General features: G+C 38.1%; 2 protein-coding genes across 2 annotated transcripts; both read right to left on the bottom strand.

The window, feature by feature from the left end:
- Positions 1 to 4,714: 4,714 nt before the first annotated feature.
- On the bottom strand, positions 4,715 to 6,293 carry hmx4 (H6 family homeobox 4). Its single transcript, XM_041779900.1, has 2 exons — positions 6,029 to 6,293; positions 4,715 to 5,793 (listed from the first exon to the last, which is right to left on the bottom strand). Exons 1-2 carry the CDS (start codon positions 6,237 to 6,239, stop codon positions 5,219 to 5,221), a joined length of 786 nt encoding a protein of 261 aa, XP_041635834.1. The 5' UTR covers positions 6,240 to 6,293; the 3' UTR covers positions 4,715 to 5,218.
- Positions 6,294 to 7,023: 730 nt separating this feature from the next.
- On the bottom strand, positions 7,024 to 10,181 carry hmx1 (H6 family homeobox 1). The gene is made up of 3 exons (XM_041779925.1): positions 9,782 to 10,181; positions 9,021 to 9,191; positions 7,024 to 8,583 (listed from the first exon to the last, which is right to left on the bottom strand). The coding sequence occupies exons 1-3, from the start codon at positions 10,011 to 10,013 to the stop codon at positions 8,156 to 8,158; spliced, it is 831 nt and encodes a 276-aa protein (XP_041635859.1). The 5' UTR covers positions 10,014 to 10,181; the 3' UTR covers positions 7,024 to 8,155.
- Between the last annotated feature and the right edge of the window lie 10,034 nt (positions 10,182 to 20,215).

Genomic DNA, 20,215 nt, shown 5'->3' on the forward strand with positions numbered 1-20,215 from the left:
AAAAAAAAAGTAAAACAAACTGATTAAAAAGTAACCACTCTTACCTTTGTACACCATTTGTAGAAATATTTTACTTTTTTTTAAATGTCTGTAAGAATTCCAGTGGTCAGTGTTTACATTCTGTTATGTGAAACAGTAATTTTAAAAATAAAACGTATATATATATATATATATATATATATATATATATATATATATACAAGTGTATCACTTATAAAGAATAATTTTACAAATGAAAAAAAGTCAAAGACCTAGGACTGTTGGAAGGTTAAAATTTTTAATCCTCAATTGATCTCAATATAACCACAGTTAATTGTGATTAAACTCACCAACTGGAGATCTTGCAAAAATATTGACATTTTTTAAAATGGCTTACCTGCCAATTCAGAAATTGCTCAATAACACCCCCGCCGCCTTTAAATCTTGTGTGCAAATGCGGCTTGAGGAGATCTACCAAAAGGCTTCATGGGCTGACACTGTACAACCATCTGGAACTCCAACTTTTGGAATAAATTAGCAAAAATTTGGCTGTTTTTGTCGTTTCCAGGTGTCATATGTGGACTAACACATCTTGTGAATTTCATCAGATTGACGTACTTTAGCATAAAGCTAGATGAGATGTGGATGATGAAATATTCCTCTGAAATTTATCCTTTTTCAAAGGGCATGTCCGTGGTGAGGCCCAAAATACTGCTGACGTCAGTTTAAAACCTTGTATCTCCATTTTTCATGACTTTTTTTTTTTTTTCCATAAATCTGTGCTATTGGTTACCCTTTACATCTGTCAGTGGGTTTTAACCAATTTTAAAGCACTGAAGTGTTAAAATTCTTTCTCTGAAAAGTAACTGACTTTAGAGTGACTTTGGAGATTCAAGGTTTTGGATCATCACCAGCGATATCAATAATGTGTCCCTGGATATATGTTTGCTTTTTTAACTTTATTTTGATCATGACCTTCTATGAAGCATTTTCCTTTTCAATACTGATTAGTGATGATGTTTTAAAGGTAAAAAGTTTTTTTGTAGCTTTCTTATGAGAGACAAGGAAGGAAAAGGAACAAGTCAAAAGGAGAGATTGCTGAAATGAAAATCATCTTTGGTGTCCTCTTATTGACATGTTTTAGTGACGTTCTTTTTCTAGACCTAAACTGCATTTGAAGGACACATGCAAAGGAATATTTAACTTGATGTAAAGGCATTGAAGTTTCATGTGTTACCACATACATGTAGTAGTTTACTCTGGCATCAAACAGTTTTTTCTCCACAATTAAAGTAGTGAAGAGGCTTCAGACACAGAGGGATGTCTCTTTAAGCCAAACTTTTTGAATGATTTTCTCTGCTTTATTTCTGCTGTAGTACCTGGCTGAAAAAAATGTTTCCCAGTGAGGACAGAGTTTAACATTGAAGGTATGTTTAAGTGTATTTTGCATACAATTTCTTCCAAAGAGTCGTAAATAAACATTTTCCTACATACTTTCACTTTTAACGCACAATAATATGAAAATATTCTGTGCTTAGGAGAATGCACCTCCTCGTTTATTGACTTCACAGTGATTACATTGTGATCACAGCTTTATATCTAAATAGGATTAACATAAATGGTGTCAGATTGTTGACATTTTTAAAGGGCTCTTGCTAGTTTTCTTAGGAAAAGAAGCTAAAAATCTGATTAAAGAGTTAAGACTTAGAATGCTTCAACTTAGAGTGATATATAAATACATGATTGAACTTATATTTTATGCACAGGACTTCATCTCTAGCATGTTTTTGTGTCATCATAAAATATTCTTTATGTCTTTGAATTATTTCAGGTTTTAGCCAGACACCAAAAGTACAAAATAAATGTGTTACTCCCTTAATTTTTTTACTTTTTTGTTGCTTTTCAACAAATGTAAAATCTGATGTAAGCATCACAATCCCAGCATCTCTTTTTCTCTTTGTACCATCCCTCTGTGTGAATAATGAGATACAGTAGGAGTGGACGTGCCCAGCAAAGGTAGACAGGAATTTAGCGGAGAAAACAACAGATTTGCGGGCAGACTAAGTGCTTGAGTGAACAGGTTAACAGTGACGGGGCCCTGAATGGCTGTGACAGCGAGAAAGCAGCGAGAGGCTCCAGCTCTGAAGGGGGAAGTGACCCGGAAACGGTGTGTAAGTGCAGCTCGCCGGGCCCTTTAGGAAAAAAAAAAAAAAAACTCTGTGCAGGAGCACTGATGCAAGTCCGGCTAAATCCACGACTCTGTTGTTTGTGTCGCGCTCTGTGCACACACACATGTGAAGACAAACATAGTGGGGGAAACCTCTGGATGTCTTCATTACCTGCAGACATGCAACAAAAACTTTCTAGGACTGTTGCTGCACAAGCTTCTTTTTAGCCTGAACTCCAGCCTCATGACGTCACTGTAAGTCACAACATCATGACTTTTCTTTAGCTTACTTACTTCTAGATCTTCTTAGTCTCTGCTCAGATTTACTGCTGAAGAGTTCAGCTGTACATTACGTACAACAAGAGCTCAACATGGACTTATATAAAAGCCTCAAACTCATGGTTTCACTTTTTATGATCTCATGAAAGCATTTTTAATTCATACTTCTTATTTGTTTCAAATTATCCTTCAATGCCACAATAAAAGCCTCATAAAGAGGCTCTTATTATCTTAACATACTTTCTGTCACCAGAACATAGTCAGCAAACACATTCCCTACAAAGTTTCCTAACAATTTAAGAATAAAGTAGCTTATTGAATCCCCTCCTCACTTCTTAATTTAATTTTTTGCGACAGTATTTGATCTTTCTTGGTAAGTAAGAGCACTACTCAATAAACATACCTCCATTTTTGAGTTAACTTCTTGTGCCTGCAGTGTTTTTGAATAAAGAGGAGTGAAAATGTCACAATTTTCAAAGCTTTTCTGTAGCACATGAGTTGAAACCCAACAGTCTCTCTTTTTTATATCTCTTGGTATCATTAAAAGCATCAAATTACCCCAAATAAATATGGGTGTTGTTTGTTTTTTATCAACATCATTCCAAAATTAAAAAATTAAGAATTTTGTTGAGTAGCTTGAAGAAAATTTTTCTTTGGGGCATATAAAACCAGATTATCTAACTAGTTTTTGCTTTAATAGCTGCCTTTAAGGGGAAAAAATATGTGCAACAGAGAAATATTGAAACTATTGTGTTATATTTTGAATTATAACATTTTCTTGCAGAGTTGAAGCTCTAGAAACACAAGCATCCTGATGCAGCACATTTTCATGTCATTGCATTTTCCCTGCTCTGTGTTGAAGCTCCAGTGGGAAGTTTTTTAAACTTGCTTTGAAAGAGACTTAAAGGAATACCGATGTCTCTATATGAAGTAAAGCAAACAGTCCATCTGAGAGAGGATCCATTATTTTTAAATATATATGCCTGTCATTAACGCTCTGGGTTATAGGCATCAGACAAGGCAGTAACGGCACACTGAAGCAGACTTATTTCAACATTTTGGAGCCAAGATTCTATGCCATCAGGAAATTTGGATGAATAAAAATAGAGAAGGGTAAGCATTTTTTTGTCCAGAAACACTGTTTGCACACACCTGATGTATCTGCATGCATCTGCAAAGGACCAAAAAGATCAGCTTTCTGCACAGCAGCCGATATCATTGATCAAAGCAACCCAAAAGTTTCATCACAGGAGCTCTAACACACTAATACAAACAGAAATCAGCATTTATTTTAACTGTTTGATAGGGCCTACATTTAAGTCTGCAAGACAGCTTTCTGTCAAGTCCTCCTTCGACTCAAGTGCATTTGTAACTTTTTTTTAAAGCTAGTAATCAAAGTCCAATTTTCCCACCTCAAAAAATATTTAAAAATCAGATCACTTCACTTCACACTGCTTCTGCAATTCTTGCAGCACTACAAAGTGTGTTTGCTCTTATTTTATAACATCATTTATCATTTCTTTTTAAGTTTAGTTTGATAAGTGAAGATTCAATGTGGACACTTGTGAATTTTTTCTCCTGTATGCTTCAGAAAAATACTATTTTTTTTTCAGCAAAATAAATTGGTGAAAATGCATGTTGTTCAAAAAGGTGTGAGGAAAAAGTTCTCCAAGGTTAAATATTTAAAATTCACTTTATAAATATTTGCTTTGAATGAAAGAAAGAAGAGGTCAATGTGCTCACACGTTTCACCAAAAACTCGTAATGTAGGCCAGGAGTAGTCATGAATTGCTTGCATGATTAATAAAAACAAAATTTATCAGGGATGCAAATAATTTCATACGGATCCTATTTGCTGAAAATGTTCATTAAAACGCGGCGTTATTTTACAATATTTTTGTACGTAAGAGATGAAAACCTGGAGCCACTGCAGGCTTTTTACTCCCGTCTCTACCCAAGTTTGTTCATGTTAGCTAGCAACATTTAAAGAAACGTTAGCAAAGCAAACAGAATATTAACTTTAACCTTGTTATCACCTCTTATATAAAAAAAAACTTTAAAAAACTTTCTTCAAGTGAAAGCAACAATTTTAACACTGAAAACACCCTCTCGTCCTGAAAGAAAAGAATTAAACACAATAAAAAATTAGCGGAAGTGTATTTGCTAGCTTGTTTTTTCGTCGTTAATTCCCTGTTAATTTTGACCACATTTAGAGTAAAAACATTCAGATAAAATTCCAAATATTACATTTTTATTGTAAAATTTAGCATAGTCATGATATACCAACTGTTTTCACAGTTTCAGCGTCATATAAAGGTCGAGTGGAAACAACCGAAGAAAACGTTTCTTTCAGAATAAAAACAAAAAATATAACAACGAATATATACCGGAAATAAGGCCATATAAATACACATGAATTATTGCTCTAAAAACTTCATTAAAAATAAAAAGAAATATTATTGGGGGTTGGAAGTGGCTGCAGCTTCACTCTGACAACATGACCATACATTCATTTTGAAGACTTCAAAATAAAAGAGCTCAGAGGAAGTTAAAAGCATGCAAATTTGTCTGACGTTAGACCGTTATATAATAATAATAATATTAATATTAATAATAATAGAAATAATAATAATAATAATGAATTGCAGAGGGACAAAAAGTGGCACATGCATGTCGTTGATATGTTGACATCAAAGTTGGGATTTGTTTTAAGAAATTGAAAAAAAAAAAAAAGTGTCAGTCCTAGCTAAAGATGTCCACACTGTCCTCGTGCTCCCAAACAGAGGAAAAACGTCAGTCTGCGTCAAACAGGCCGAAGTATTTGCCAGTGTTGGAGAAGTAGATGTAAGGCGCGCTGTTAGTAGCCGGGTACATCATGGGGAAAGGCACGGGTAACAAACACCCGCCCAGCACGCCGCTGCCGCCGCTGCTGTCTTTGTAAAAAGTCGGTAATTGCACGTTTTTCGCCGCCTCGGACAGCTGCTCTGCGGCCAGCGGGGCCTCCATGTCCGTGGAGAGCTGCCTCTTGAGCTTGTTCCTGCGGTTCTGGAACCAGATCTTCACCTGAGTCTCGGTGAGCTGCAGGGAGCTGGCGAGGCACGCTCTCTCTGAGCTGCTCAGGTAGCGCTTCATGTCGAACGTGGCCTCCAGCTGGAAGATCTGCCGCTTGGAGAAGATGGTGCGCGTTTTCTTCTTCACTAATGTTTTAGTGTCCGGACTGGCCTGCTGCTGCTGCTCCTTCCCATCCTCCTGCTGCTGATGATGCTGCTTCTTGGGGGCGTCCTCGGCGGTGTGCGCCCTCTGCGTCCCGGGGCTGACGCCTTCAGACGGCGGTGGTGTTTTCCCCCCGAGTCTAGGTTTCTTTTGCGCTGCGAATAGAGCGAGAAAACGAGCTTTCATGCAGACAAAGTATATTTGTAGACTTTATGAGTGTAAAAAGATAACAACTCTCTCTAGAAACACCTTCACTTTGACGCTTTTCGAGCCATTTTTACGCAGCACTCTCGGGCTAAACAGACAAAAATTGCGTAAATTTCAAAAAAGGTTTAAAATCATTTGTGCCTCTCTACTTGTTTACTTCAAAAATCAGAAATTCCCAGTTACCTGTCTCATCTGATCCGCTGTCTTGTCTTCTCCGGACGTCCCACAGCTCCTCACCCCGTGCCTGAAACTCACTCCTACATCCCCCGTCCCTCCGCTCCGGTCCTCCTCCTCCACCTCCGTCCCGCTGCTTCAGGTTCAGGATGTTGTCGATGGTGAAAGTCAAAGAAGCGCTCCGACTCGGGGCGTCCTCTTTGCTCATGTTCCCCGGCATTTCATCCGCTCCTCCGATAATCCCGAGACGGCGTCGAGTCCGGACGCTCCGAGCACCATCGCTCCCCGGCTGCGACTAGCACGCGATGAGAGGAGCACGCGCGACGTTCCTGCAGCGACCCGGAAGAGCGCAGTTTAGCAGCTTTTGATTGGTGAGGTGGAGGGGCAGATGAGGGCGGGATGCAGAGCTGCGTCTGGCTGCCATATTGAAGCTTTAAACACCTTTCTGTCATCCGAATTCAGGCATGCTAACTTGATGCGCCGTAAAAACTTTCTTTCGCTTTGAAGTCCGCTGGACTTTTACTTCATAAAGCCTGCTTTAACTCACATAGGGTCATGAGGTGTAAAAACCGATGAATATTTGATTTCCACACAATAGCAACACTTATTCCTGGGGTCATGGGATTCATACGAGCTGATTGTGGCTTGTGAGCAACATTTGTTTTATTTATTCTATCAAAGAAGTCTTTATTTTCTTTTTTGTTGTCACGTTGGCACTCAAAGTGTGTATCCCTATCCTCTTAAACTTCAATTACGCCTTTATAAACCATCTGAATTTGCACAGAACTCTTTTTATTTATCCCCCTTAAATTCAGCATTACAAATCTACATTTTATTTAGAAAAAAAAGCAACCATTCTGCAAACTTTAACACGTCATGGTCTTGGCTTTACAGCAAGGAAACCACAACAGAATTTGTGCATAAACTTTATTCACATGTGAACATATCAGTGTACAAAAGTCTGTATTAAAATCCTCTTAAATAAAAAATGTGTCAAAGAATATTGCTAATAAAATACTCATGCTCACAGCTATTGAAAAGGTCAAAAGTCACAAGCACCAAAGTTTTATTTAAAAAAAAAAGATCAAGTGTTCACATTTCGTAGACCGCTTTGAGAATACAGTGCGTTTCACTCCCATGTAATTAGTGTATGGGGTCAAATAGGGGTCAGAAAGATTTAAAGTGTTGGGAATAGTGAGTTTTTGAATGTGAAGTCAGCAAAGTATGGAGGCCCTAAGCGGGCATGCATACATTAAAAAAAAATCTCATTAAGGCAAGTAAATATTTGTAATTTTCTCATGAACAAGGTTTATTTATTGTAATTTAGGATAACTACTGGTTTTACTGTGAAAATGAGTCTTTGAGATCTCACAAAAAAGTGAATCATTGTCACAGGAAAAAAAAGTGTTGCCAATATGATAAAATGAGATAAGCTGAAGGCAAGTTCAACTCACACTTTTGTTGGGAAATGGAGTAAAAACAAATGCCCCCTTTGGGTTTTTGTAGCAAGAGATTTTAGAGTGTGGACAATATTCGTTTTTATGAATTAACCATTACATTAAAATAGTATGAAAAAGTAAATAAAAAATTTCAGTGTGCAAATTTTGGCTGTAAAAATGAGGTCATCATAGTCTGATATGGAATCAGACTGTATATTTATCATTTTGCTTTGCAATCTGTAAATTTCTCACACTTTTACCCCAGCTTTACCAAAGAGCTGCTGGCTAATTCCACTATAGCCTCAAATCTTTCTGACCTTATTTGATCCCATAGGTGTGAATCATTCTTACAAATTCAGTGGAAAAAAAATCATCACAAAATAGAACTATGTTTGCAACGTATTTGGCCTTGAGTTAAATGTCCTCAGTTTAGGCGTCAGAGTAGCATTGTGGGTAAGTTAAATAGTGGAAAACATGTTATAATGGAAATAAATGTTTGTATTCATAGGATTCAAAAGCAGCTGCTCGGGGGTCATTCTGTCCCACGAGTTGACTGATCCACTTAAATCTAAATCTGAGTGAAAAGAACCAAACACTCGGTGAATTGACTTCATTGTTTTCCAACTTAACACCATCTGAAACTGAGCTATAAAACATTTTGCAGCATCACAGTTTGATTTGTGTAAAAAGAGTCTCTCTAAAGTCCGACAAGCCCGCTCATCTGCGGCGTTATGAACGACACCGGGTGGGTGAACGGTGAAGTCAATGGGTAGCTGATAGAGCTAGAAAAGCCAACCATGGGTGGCGTCACGGGGGCGGAGACGTTCTCGCGGTACAACACGGGAACTCTGACCACCCTCTGGGCGGCGTAGGGGATAGACGCCGCGGCGGCTGTGATGGCGCTGCTGGCCTCCATGTCGGCAGCGATCTGGCGCTTCCACTTGTTCCTGCGGTTCTGGAACCAGATCTTGACTTGGGTCTCGGTGAGCTGCAGTGTGGCGGCAAGGCCGGCTCGCTCTGAGCTGCTCAGGTAGCGTTTAAGGTCGAAGGTGGACTCCAGCTGGAAGACCTGACTGCGACTGAACACAGTGCGGGTTTTCTTCTTGCGGGCTACTTTGATATCGCCTGAGAGGAAGGAGGGGGAGAGATTTCACAAATTAAACAGGAATGAGTCTTCAGAGTTGGCAAAATGTTGATAAAAGCTTGATTCATTTTAAAGCTGTGGTGAAAATGTCAAATATTTTTGGGCAAAAAAATACCATTCTTTTGTTTGTCAGCAATAAATACCCTAAAAAGACACTTTTTGATATTTTATATCTTAGGGGGCCACAGGTGTTCTCCCCCCACGGACCCCAGAACTCTTATCTACACCCCTAATAGAAAGTTTAAATCCACATCTTTAAGCAAGACATGAAACCTTAATATTTCTAAATATGGTGTTCATGGATGAAAGGGATGACTAGTGTCAGCAGGAGGGCGCATGCGCGCTGGCACAGGCCACAGAGCACTACGTAGACTGTTCATTTTGCCTTTAATGTTTGGATGGCGTTAATTCCCCTCACCTGTATCACAGCTGTCCTCTCTGGAGAAGCAGGAGGAGCGCGCGTCCTCCTCCTCCCTGTCATCTGTCAGACTCTCGTCCCCCTTCTCCTCCTCCGGCTCTTCGTGCTCCTCCGCGCGCCCTGCTGGAGGAGGGGAGTCCCGGTCGCTCGAGTGCGCTGCGCTGTCTGGACCTACGAGTAATGAAATATTTACAGCCACCGATCAGGCTTTGTGTGAAAACAACACAATATTTGACATGGTTTTGCCCCCCAAATGATGCGCTTTTACGCGTTTTGCGCTTTCCAGGATTATAAATAACCGTCATCTCTGCGCTCTGGGTGTCTTTGGAGCGTCAGAGTGAGATTGTTGTGCGGATGCCAAACGCTGTTTTTACTTGAAAGAGGCGGATAATAGGGGAGTTTGGGTGTTACCGCGCGTAGGGTAGTGCCTAAATCAACACTTGTCCCATTTTGATGCCCATATTTGCAAACGTTTCTGTGGGAATTGAAATACCCAAGACGTGGATTACTACGCTTCTGTTCGCCTAAACAAGGTCCGGGTTGGAATTCCAGCCTTTTACGCACGAATGGTGGGCGTCTCATTGTTGTAATGAGGCTATTTTTGTGGCGATGTGTGCTTTTAATTAGGAATCAAGCCTGAAAACCAGTTAAGCACAACTGATTTGACAGTGGCCGGGCGATTTCTAATTCTTTCGACATCGTTTGTCAGTTCCGCACCCGCTGTCGACGTAAAAGTGTTACATTCTTGTAGCTGCACTCACTGCTTGAATTCGGCGATGCCCCTCTCCACTTCAGCACTTCCCTATCCTCCACACGTTTAGTTTCCACCCCCGGACACCCCGCAGGACTGTGTGAAACTCCGAGACTCGGGGTTTCCACCCGCTCCTCCGCTGCAGCCCCTCTCAGTGTAGTCCCCAGCAGGTTCTCGATGTAAAAAGACGAACCTCTCGATGGAGGACCCAGCCTCGACCTCGGCGCTTTATCGTCCAGCATTACGACGTTTCCCGCTCTTCAGCCTTAATAATAATATAAAAAGGATATCCAAGGTCCCAGTGTTGTGAGATTATTCCCGAGAATTAGCCAGGAGAGTCAGCCGCTCCACGTAAACCATCCCGACGTGATCCATGCGAGCGAGGAGAGCTCGAGCCTCAACTGCGCGTGATCCAGACACAAATGTTCGTCTTGAAGGGAGTAACTCCTGCTAAAGAAAAAAAAAGAGAAGAGGAAGAAGAAGAAGGGAAAAAAACAGTGGAGAGAGGCTCGTTATCCAGCTCGCAGGCTGGGTGATAGTGCGCCTGGAGGGAGCAGAGTGGCTGTATTTAGGTCAAGCAGGGAGCAGAGCAGAGCGGAGACACGGAGCTGTCCTCAGGCTGGAGATGGAGAGGCTTCATGTAGAATGGCACAGTACCGCCTATTGGTTACATTTGTCCATGCACACTGTGGATTAAGCATGCACACTGTAAACCTGACGTTACCTTCATGCTCATGCCCTGCTTTGGCGCTCATATGAAAAAACACACTTTTTTCATTAAAATGCACGTGCATATGTTGATAAAAACTGGACCAGAAGCAACTCGGACCTTTGTCTTCTCTGCTTTTATTTTGAAATTACCACAGAGGGGGAAATATGAGAGTTTTCGGCTGTCATGAAAGAAGAACAACACACGAGAACATCAAAGAAAAATTTCCCGCGTCTGCTCCAGTAAACGGCAAAAGAGACGTTAAGAAACCAAAAACATCGAAAATAACTTCTTTAATTTGGTTTATTTCGACAGGAGTGCCACTGGAATCTAAAAGGCAGAGTGCGTGATAATAATGTGAATTTATTTTACACAAGAAATGAATAGCTGAACAGACATAACATCGATAAAAACAGTTTTAACGTCTCTTGTAGCGCAGCAAACTTTCCACAAAGTTTTATTTTAATTCAAGTAACCCTGTTAGTCTTTGGGTAACTCTAACTTTTGATAACAAATTACATTTACTAGATTAAGGGCCCTAATTGTGGATTTTTTTTTTTTTTTTTTTTTTTTTTTGCTTTTGTAATTCTCCAACTTTCCATCATGTAAATTATTTTTCCTAAACTTTACTTTAAATTTACTTATTAGTCTCTGAGGACCCCCTTCTTGTAAACAAGGATTGAATATATATATTATATATATAATTATATTTAAATTATTTACAATATCAAAAAGTGTGTTTATATGATGTTTCCTTGTCTTTATTCTAAAAAAATCTTGTTCTGTATTTTTTATTTGTGTTAGGGCTATCGAAACATAACATTTTTCAATTGCCTTTCATCACAGAATTTCCGTAGTTAATCACGATTAATCACACTCTTTTATAATCACATTTTAAAATTCAACTCTCTTGCATTTTTAACGGTTTTTTTTTTTTTTTGGCCATTTTGGAATTTTCTACTGTCTTAAATTAAGGGTAACTGACTTCCTGTTTGGATCTGCTTTAAGAGGTAGCTAGAAGATTTTAACACGAACTTAACCATGAAAAAAAGGAACTTGTTATGGATTAAAAATGAAAGAAAAGAACATTAAAAGGAGCAGTAATGGACAATAAAGCAAGCAATAAATTGGTAATAAAGTGTGCAATTAATCAAGAAAAAAATCAGTGCACTAATCGTGGACCTTAATTAACTGTGATTAACTTAATTAATCTGGACAGCCCTAGTCTATCATTTTGTAAACACAATCTTATCACCATTATCTTTATAATCAACAGTCACAGTAATATTTCACATAATTTGTAGTCATTTTCTTGCTTTTTTTCATTCATTTTTCAATGTCTTTCTCTGTATTAAACAGTCTTTGTAAATGCTCCTTAACAAAATATAGTAGCTGTACTTGGAAGTAAATTATAACATAAAAGCTAATATAAGAATTAGCATCAACAAGAACGCGATTAATTAATCTAAAAAGACATATCTTGAAAGGTTATTTTCACAATTAATGTTCTAATCCAGTCCATGCCACTATATTTATATGGCATATTCTAAAAAAAAGTTCTGCACAGTGCAGAAAAAAACACACAAAAGTTTTACAAAGAAATGGAAAAGGCAAATAAGAGCACTAAAATAAATAACAGAAATTTAAAACACAATATAAATTAAAAATGCATAGTATTTGTAGTTGATTTTATATGTATGTCCCTCCTTACCTCCACCACCCTCTAGTGCTTCCTGGTGACCCCCTAGGGTTCAGGGACCTTACTTTGAAAAACCCTGATCAATAATATTAATGTGCTTCTCGTTTAAAGTCTGGATCCTTCCTTGAGAAAAAAAATACATATATTTCAAAAGATACAAAATACTAGCAACCATTAGTGTTTGGCCTAATATTTCCATAAGGAAAGTCTAATTGAAGATTGTATTTTTGAGCATTATGTACTCCTTTTAGCTCAGAATCTCTGAGATTAAGGTTTTAAGTTGATTTATACACAAATACAAGTGTTCTCGACGACTCCTACTGCTCTAAAATGTCATTTTCATTTAGTAAGTGATTGTGTCTTCTTATGCTAAACATTAAACTGAAGTCACAAAAACTCCATCACTCTTAGATTAATTTCATCATCCACAGAAACAACACATAAAAGTCATCATTTGCTAAATGGAGTGATTCTCCTGTTTGTTTGCAAACATGCATTTCCACATTAAGCAGAGTATCCCTGGCGGCCTCCTCACTCATAACATGATGTTTCCTCTGCAGTGTAAAAAGCTGCGCTTTCTCCCTGCAGCAGCGGCCGTCTCACTTTCACGCTGCCTAAGCGGCTGAGACGGAGCCATTTCAGTGTGCTTAAGAAATCTTCCTAAAGCCTGATATGAACACTCAAGTGTAGCTTAGCCATGGAGAACAAATGTATTTTTTTCTCCTGAAAGGGCTTTTGCAGCCTTAAATGGCCGTAGATGGTCTGTTGTAGCTTAGCGTGAGTTAATTAACGCTGAAGGTGGAAAATATTTAGTCAGCTCTGAAGCTGTGAACAGTGGAGTTAAACAGCACTGCATTTGGACTCCTAATAGGATTGAAACTATGAAAAGATTACTTTCATGTGTAAGTAGCCTTGAACAAATGCTCGGAACATTCCAGGTTTTCAGGCTGCATATTGATCAATCTCACTGGAGCCAACTCTTTTCTTCCATCTTTTCACAGAAAGAACATAATACTGGCAGAAACGTCACTCAAAGACTCCAAAAATGGAAATAGAAGAATATAATCCGCACAGCTGACTGGCCGTCAGTTAAGAAAGGCAGAGAACAACAAGCGTTTGTTTGCTCAGGAGAATTGCTCACAATTGTTCCCATTGTGCCACTAAATTGACTTTGTTAAAGCCTCTTTGGAAGTAATAACCTATCACACTAATACTCTCTGGTTGCGGGCTAACACCTTCATGGACGTTTGTACATGAATTCACAAATTACAAGAGGATTTGACATAAACTTTAAGTCATGCAGAAGTAATTGAACTCATTATGTTGCATATATACTGCTTTATACCACAGTACAGTGCATACTTCAGTAGTTTTATTTAGTAAGAAATAATTAGAATATTATATTTTAATGGCAGAATTAATTTAATCCTAATCTGATGTTTGTGCTCAGTGTTTTTTTTTTTTGCACTTTTCTAATAGAAAAAATGGCTTAAAATTAAACCCAACAGTAAAATAAGAGAACAATGTTGATTTTTTGTGAGCTGACGACTTACATTTAAGATAAAGAAATCTGCATAACTGTAGTATGATGACCTCACAGTAGTCCACCTGCCTGTTTACAACAGAGAAGGCTCATAGCTTCATGGTCTTTGGGAACCTACGAAACCATTTAAAGTAGTTGGTCACATTACATTCTGTCAAGTGGTAAAACAAAAGGTAGGACAAGGAGATTGATTGAAATAAAAGTTATTTTCAGAATTGTATTTAAAAGGGGTGGATTCTTGCTCATATCCAGTTTGCTGATGATTCCAAATTCATTTAAGCCAAAATGGACATCAACACAGATATGAACATGTAGTTCAGACCTAAAACTTAGTCTTCAAAATATACTTTAAAGTTTAAAGAATGAGGATGAACAAGGAAAAAACTGCAGCTGACAAAGGTCTGTTGGTCCTTTCCAAACCTCCACAAACTGATGTATAACAGATTTAGGCAGATATTTACAGCAAATATGGGCCACCATTTACAATTGATGTAGGCTTGTATTTACAGTCTATAAAGGCCAATATTTACAGCTAATTTAAGATAATAATGACAGCAAAATTTCGGCTGATATTTACAGCCGATGTAGACTGAAAATGACTGCAGATGAAGGTCCATATTTACAGCTGGTATTGACCAATATGTATAGGTGATAAAGGCTGATATTTATACGAAATAAAGGCTTGTATTTACAGTCTACACTGACCTGTATTTACAGCTGATATAGGCCAACATTTAATGTCAGTATAGGCCTGTATTTAGTGCAGATATGGGTAAATATTTAAACTGGGAATAGGCCCATATTTTCAGCCAATATAGGCCAATCATTACAGCAGATAAAGGCCCATTTTTTTCAACTGATACAGGCCAATACTTGCAGCAGATATAGACCCATATTTACTGCCAACAGAGTTCCAATTTTACTCCTGATATTGTCAGATATTTTCAGCCAATATAGGCCAATATTTATAGCCAAAATGGATGGCTATCAACTGCCAATTTAGGCTGATATTTACAGCTGATATAGGCCAATAAAAAAGCCGATATAGGCTAATTTTGACAGCTGATATAGGCAGATATTTCCAGCCGATACAGGCTTATATTTACAGCTGATATATGCCCATAGTTACAGCTGATATAGGCTCATATTTTCAGCTGAGCTAGGCTGATATTTACAGCGGGTAAAAGTTGAGATTTACAGCAGATATAGGCCAATATTTGTAGCCAATATAGACTGATAGTTGCAGCAAACAGAGGCCAATACTTACAGCTGATATCGGTCAATATTAACCGCTGATAAAGGCAGATATTTACAGACAATATAGACTGATATTTACATCCTATATTCACAGCCGATATAGGCAGATATTTACTGTCCATATAGGTTGATATTTATAGCTGATCAGGGTCAATTTTCACAGCAGATATAGGCAGATATTTACAGATGATATAGGCCAATAGTTACAGCGACAAAGGCCTGAATTTGTTGATATTTACAGCCAATATTTGCAGACGATACAGACCAATAGTTACAGCCGATATAGGCTGATATTTACCCCCAATATAGGCCGATATTTACAGCCAATATAGGCGAAGATTTACAGCTGATATAGACCGATTAATAAAGCAATACAGGCAGATTTTGACAGCTGATATATACCTACATTTTCCACCGATATAGGCCAAGATTTACAGCTGATATAGGTTATTATTTACATCAGATATAGGCTCAGATTTACTGTCAATCTAGTCCGATGATATAGGTTGACATTTTTTGCAGACGATAAAGGCCAATAGTAAAAGCTGATATAGGCTGATATCAGTTTATATTTACAGCTGATTTAGGCTGATATTTACCGCCAATATCGGCTAAGATTTACAGCTGATAATGATCAATTTTTACGGCTTAAATGGGTTGATATTTACAGCTGATAAAGGTACATTTTTACAGCAGATATAGGCTGATAATACAGCTAATACAGCTAACATAGACTCATATTTACAGCTGACAAAGGTCCATTTTTACAGCTGATATAGGCCAGTCCTTACAGCCAATACAGGCTGATATAGGCCAACATTTTCAGTTGATATCTGCTGATATTTATAGCCAACACTGTAACCCCGGATTTTGTTTCTAATTAAACTTTTTAGCAATCATTACTTATTCTTTGATGTTTTGTCAAAAAACTTTGACATTACTAAATCAAATTAGTCATCTGTATTATTCAGCTGAAAGATGCAATGCAATGATCATGTTAAGCTGAGATAACTTAGTTTGTTTAGTTCTTTAAGAGGAGGGAGGGGGCTATTTCAAAATTTTCCAAAAACCATGGTTTAGACTGTCAGTGCATCTGTTGGCACCGGCAGGCAATGCTTCCTCCATGACAGTCCAGATGTAGCGAAGCCAGTGCTTTGCCTCACCGTGTCTCCACCCCAGCAGCGAGGGAGTACTCAGCGAATTAGATTTTGGGAGTGATCCAGATCACCGTCTGGATCCAAGAATGTTTTTAAAGGATTCTTCACGATTGGGAGATAGGACTAATGGCGGAGGTCTGCGCTCTCTGAGTGAATTTTGAAATAGCCCCTCCCCCTCTTAAGAACTAAACATGCTAAGTTATCTCAGCTTAACATGATCATTGCATTGCATCTTTCAGCTGAATAATACAGATGACTAATTTGATTTAGTAATGTCAAAGTTTTTTGACAAAATATGAAAGAATAATTAATGATTGCTCAAAAGTTTAATTAGAAACAAAATCCGAGTGTACAGTGTACAGGCAGGAACTTACTGTGAATGTTGGCCAGTAAGGCTGGTATTTAATGCTGATATATATGGGTTCTAAATATTAGCAGAAATGTTTATATCTGCCAATGCCAATAATAATCTTTTTAAGCTAACACTGCCAACATTGATATCAAGCAGATAATATCATGCATCCTTGACTTAAAATATTAATAAGTTGATAAGTATAATAGTTTAGGCTATGAGTCATGATTTATCTGATGAAAATAGGCTAATCTATTTAAAACTGGATATTAGCACCCCCATTTAGCTGGAATTGAATATCCCTATTTCATTAGCAGGTGTTTTGTGACTGTGAGGCTGGCAGTCAAATGAGGCTCTTTTGAACAAATCATCAAACATTTGACATTTTGGGAATGCCCCCAATTTTCTATTAATAAGCATGCTTAAGTTGGTTACTTCCCATTGGTTTAGAACTAGTGATGGACACCGAATAGTATCGCTTAACAGCATGTTTGAGCTTTACAGCATTAGTCAAGTAGCTAGGCAAAACTGAATGTCTGCAGCTTGACAGACTCAGCAGATTATGCACTGCCAAACTGTCAAGAGGAGGGGTGAGGAACTCCACATGACAATACAACAAACTTACAAAATAACTGTATAAGTTGTAACAGTTACTGTAAGTCTTCAAATTTGTATTTCGATTGGTGAGTACCTAAAAGTACTTGAGCCTGGTCTGAAAAAAATGGTGTTGTTTCATCCCTGTTGAACAACTCTTCATTTTTCAAGTTTTCTATGATTTGGCACTATATCCAATAATATTCTTAAGAAGAAAATGTATTTTTTCAGTTTCACAGATATGTATAAAGTGCTGAACACTCCACTTATGTTCTTCATTTTTTGTTTGGAGTTACCTTAGACTTGAATGCCAGTGACCAAACAAACCTCCAACCGTCAGTATATCCTGTTTGAAATGTTGATGAGCCCTCATTGGTGCATGAAAATACTTGACATCACGGCCTGACACAAAGCCCCGCCCGCTCCAAAGAGGAAAATACCCTGAAGAAAGACAGAAATAGACAAAAACTTTCATTTGAAACAACCAAAATTCTTCTACTTTGTAATGTATATGCAAGTGCAGGTTAAAAACACCTTCAGAATATGAAAAGCTGGTTAAAAACACCTTTTCCCTCTAAAATGAAGGTATCCCAAAACAATGTTGGAGGTTTTTTTTTTGTTTTTTTGTTTTTTTGTGGAGCGATGTAACCAAAGTTGTGCTTGTGTTATTAAAGCATTTTTTTTAAACTGTGCAGTAATACTGTACTTACTGTATTGCAGAAGTATTAAAGCCGGTAGCATATTTCATCACAGTTCCTAATGTCCCATCCTTTAAAGGTGGAACTATTTTCCTGTGCATGAGTCTGTTTAAAAACTTGAGTCGTCCGAGAAATATTGCTTTCTGCTGTTTTTCCCCTCAATAATCCTCGGCCAACGATAATTTGGACGGACATGTTTTTGTGTCAGTTTGAAGTGAGCTAGAAGTGACCTCATGCCATGGCGAGATAACACTTCCTCTCCTGTCTGGTCTCATTGTGGAGCACTGAAAGGAGAAGTTCACGATCTTTATGTTAATGAAAACAGAGGAGATTTTTGGAGGTAGATATGATGAAGTGACAAATTTGAATTAGACCTCTGCGCTTCATGCAGGAGAAAGGATTGGAGCTCTTTTCTGTATTTGTTGTGAAAAGATTCACAGTAAATTTCCTTATTGGTTTAATTTAGAATATATATAGTGCTTAACAAATTTATTAGATCACCACCCAAAGTAAGGTTATTCCACAGCTGCCCTAAATTAACAGCATTGGTAATTACCAAAATCATTTTTTGTGTTTCTGCAATGGTTAATACACCAATACATAGAAGCTCTTTAACTGAAATGAAATTTTTAATGCTAAAAAAAAAATATTATTGTTATCCATAATTTTCAAATTTACTGATTCACAAAAAAAAAAAAGAAAAAATTGTAAAGCACATTATTATTTCTTGATTAATATGTCAAATTATAGTTATTTGCTGAACAGCAAATGTAGTTTTAGTGGTTGAAAGTTATGCTTGATAAATTTATTACTTCTCAGAGAAGCCCAGTGAGCTGGCTCAAATGTGGGTATAAAAAGGTGAATTCAGTTTGAAATTCCTCATTCCTGTTCAAAATGGTAAAACATGGAGAGCTCACTGAAAATGAAAGAGTCCACATTAAAGCACTTCATGATGCTGGATGGTCTCTGAGACAGGTGGTCTAATAAATTTGTTAAGCACTGTATATGTGTGGTTATTAAATTTTTAGCCTACTGTGTGTTTTTTTTTACTTTTATGCAATAGTGGAAGAAGTTTTAGAAATAGTTTTTATCATTTAAGTCCTCCATAACTGGAAAGATGAAATATGAATAAAGAAAACACTCTACATTTCAAAATAAAAGCATTACTTGGGCATTTTGTAGTGTATTGAATTAGTATTATAGCAGAGTGTAATGCTTATAATGCAGCTGATATCTCTTTTTTTCAAGATGATTTTATATTTTGAGTTTAGTATTGTATCCACAAAAGTGCTACTGTGACCAAAGTTTTAGCACAAATGTGCAAGAACTCAAGTTTTAAGTATCAAAATCGTGGAAATATAATGGAAACCCCCCATAAGGATGCATGTCTGTTCATCTTTATATGCATGACAAAAAGAAGGGTAGATCTGATCAAATATTCTTTTTTCCTGCAGAGGAATATGTGCATGACAGAAAATCTGCTCCCCGCCCATCCCGCCGATTACTGTGATTCCCTGACAACAGCTCATCCATAACAAAACCATTGTGAACGTAATCCAGATGGGATTCTAATCCAGTATCATTACCAGTGTGTATGTTTGTCTTCCTGTAGGACGGGGAATCTCTGTATTAATAATCATAGTCTGCCAGGGGAATCCTCCACATCATTACTGCCTCTATAATGGGCCTCTGCAGCGATGCAAGCTGTTGAGGTTAAAGCCGTGGCCCACAATGCAATAGTGTATATGAGGTCAGGGAGGTCCAGACATCTTAGGTTGGCCTGAACAGAGGCAGTCAACCAGAAGGCCCCTTTATGCCACATCGAGCGCCGAGCTTTTGACCAATCTGTCTGATTTAAAGCTTCCCTGCAACCTCTGCTTGCTGTCTCTGTTTTCCTTTCAAATCACCATGAAACCCCCTTAATTTTTCTCGTTCAAAAAGCCAAATTAATTCTCATCAGCTGAGATTTGAAACGTGCTGTTCTGCTGGCAGCTCAAGTCAAATAGGTCAGCGTCGAGCCCTGCGTGAAAACAGACCTCCAGGCTCCCGCTGTCACTTATCAGAAATGCTTCTTAATCTGCGTTTTATACCTGCTCACAAACTCCAAAAAGGAACACTCCAGATTACAAGCATCGAAACTGACACATACTTCTCCAGCCTAATCCCTATTAGCCCTCACCTTACTGCACCCAGAGCCCCGCTCGCTCATTGGGGGCAAAACCAAAAGGCATTCTGGGAGCTGTTTGGTTTTATTGCAAAAGCCTCCCGCAGCCTGGCACAAAGGCCTGTTAGCAAAAATAATAACCTTGTTGTTTTTGGTTTGAATTTTTATCTGCAAAGCCTCGAAAGCAAAAAGCTTTAGAGGCTGAGCCGGAGTAAACTACTAATGCCCGTTTGTTTAACCCTTGAACGGCAAATTAACCCCTGTTAGAGCC

Source organism: Cheilinus undulatus, linkage group 22 (assembly GCF_018320785.1).
Source record: "Cheilinus undulatus linkage group 22, ASM1832078v1, whole genome shotgun sequence".
Taxonomy (NCBI): domain Eukaryota; kingdom Metazoa; phylum Chordata; class Actinopteri; order Labriformes; family Labridae; genus Cheilinus; species Cheilinus undulatus.

Excerpts from the sequence above, each read along its gene's own strand:
- hmx4 (XM_041779900.1), bottom strand. The coding sequence starts at position 6,239 with ATGCCGGGGAACATGAGCAAAGAGGACGCCCCGAGTCGGAGCGCTTCT. Across the intron at positions 5,794-6,028 it reads CAGCGGATCAGATGAGACAG|CGCAAAAGAAACCTAGACTC; the intron begins GTAACTGGGAAT and ends CTCTATTCGCAG.
- hmx1 (XM_041779925.1), bottom strand. The coding sequence starts at position 10,013 with ATGCTGGACGATAAAGCGCCGAGGTCGAGGCTGGGTCCTCCATCGAGA. Across the intron at positions 9,192-9,781 it reads GGCATCGCCGAATTCAAGCA|GTCCAGACAGCGCAGCGCAC; the intron begins GTGAGTGCAGCT and ends CATTACTCGTAG. Across the intron at positions 8,584-9,020 it reads AGAGGACAGCTGTGATACAG|GCGATATCAAAGTAGCCCGC; the intron begins GTGAGGGGAATT and ends CCTTCCTCTCAG.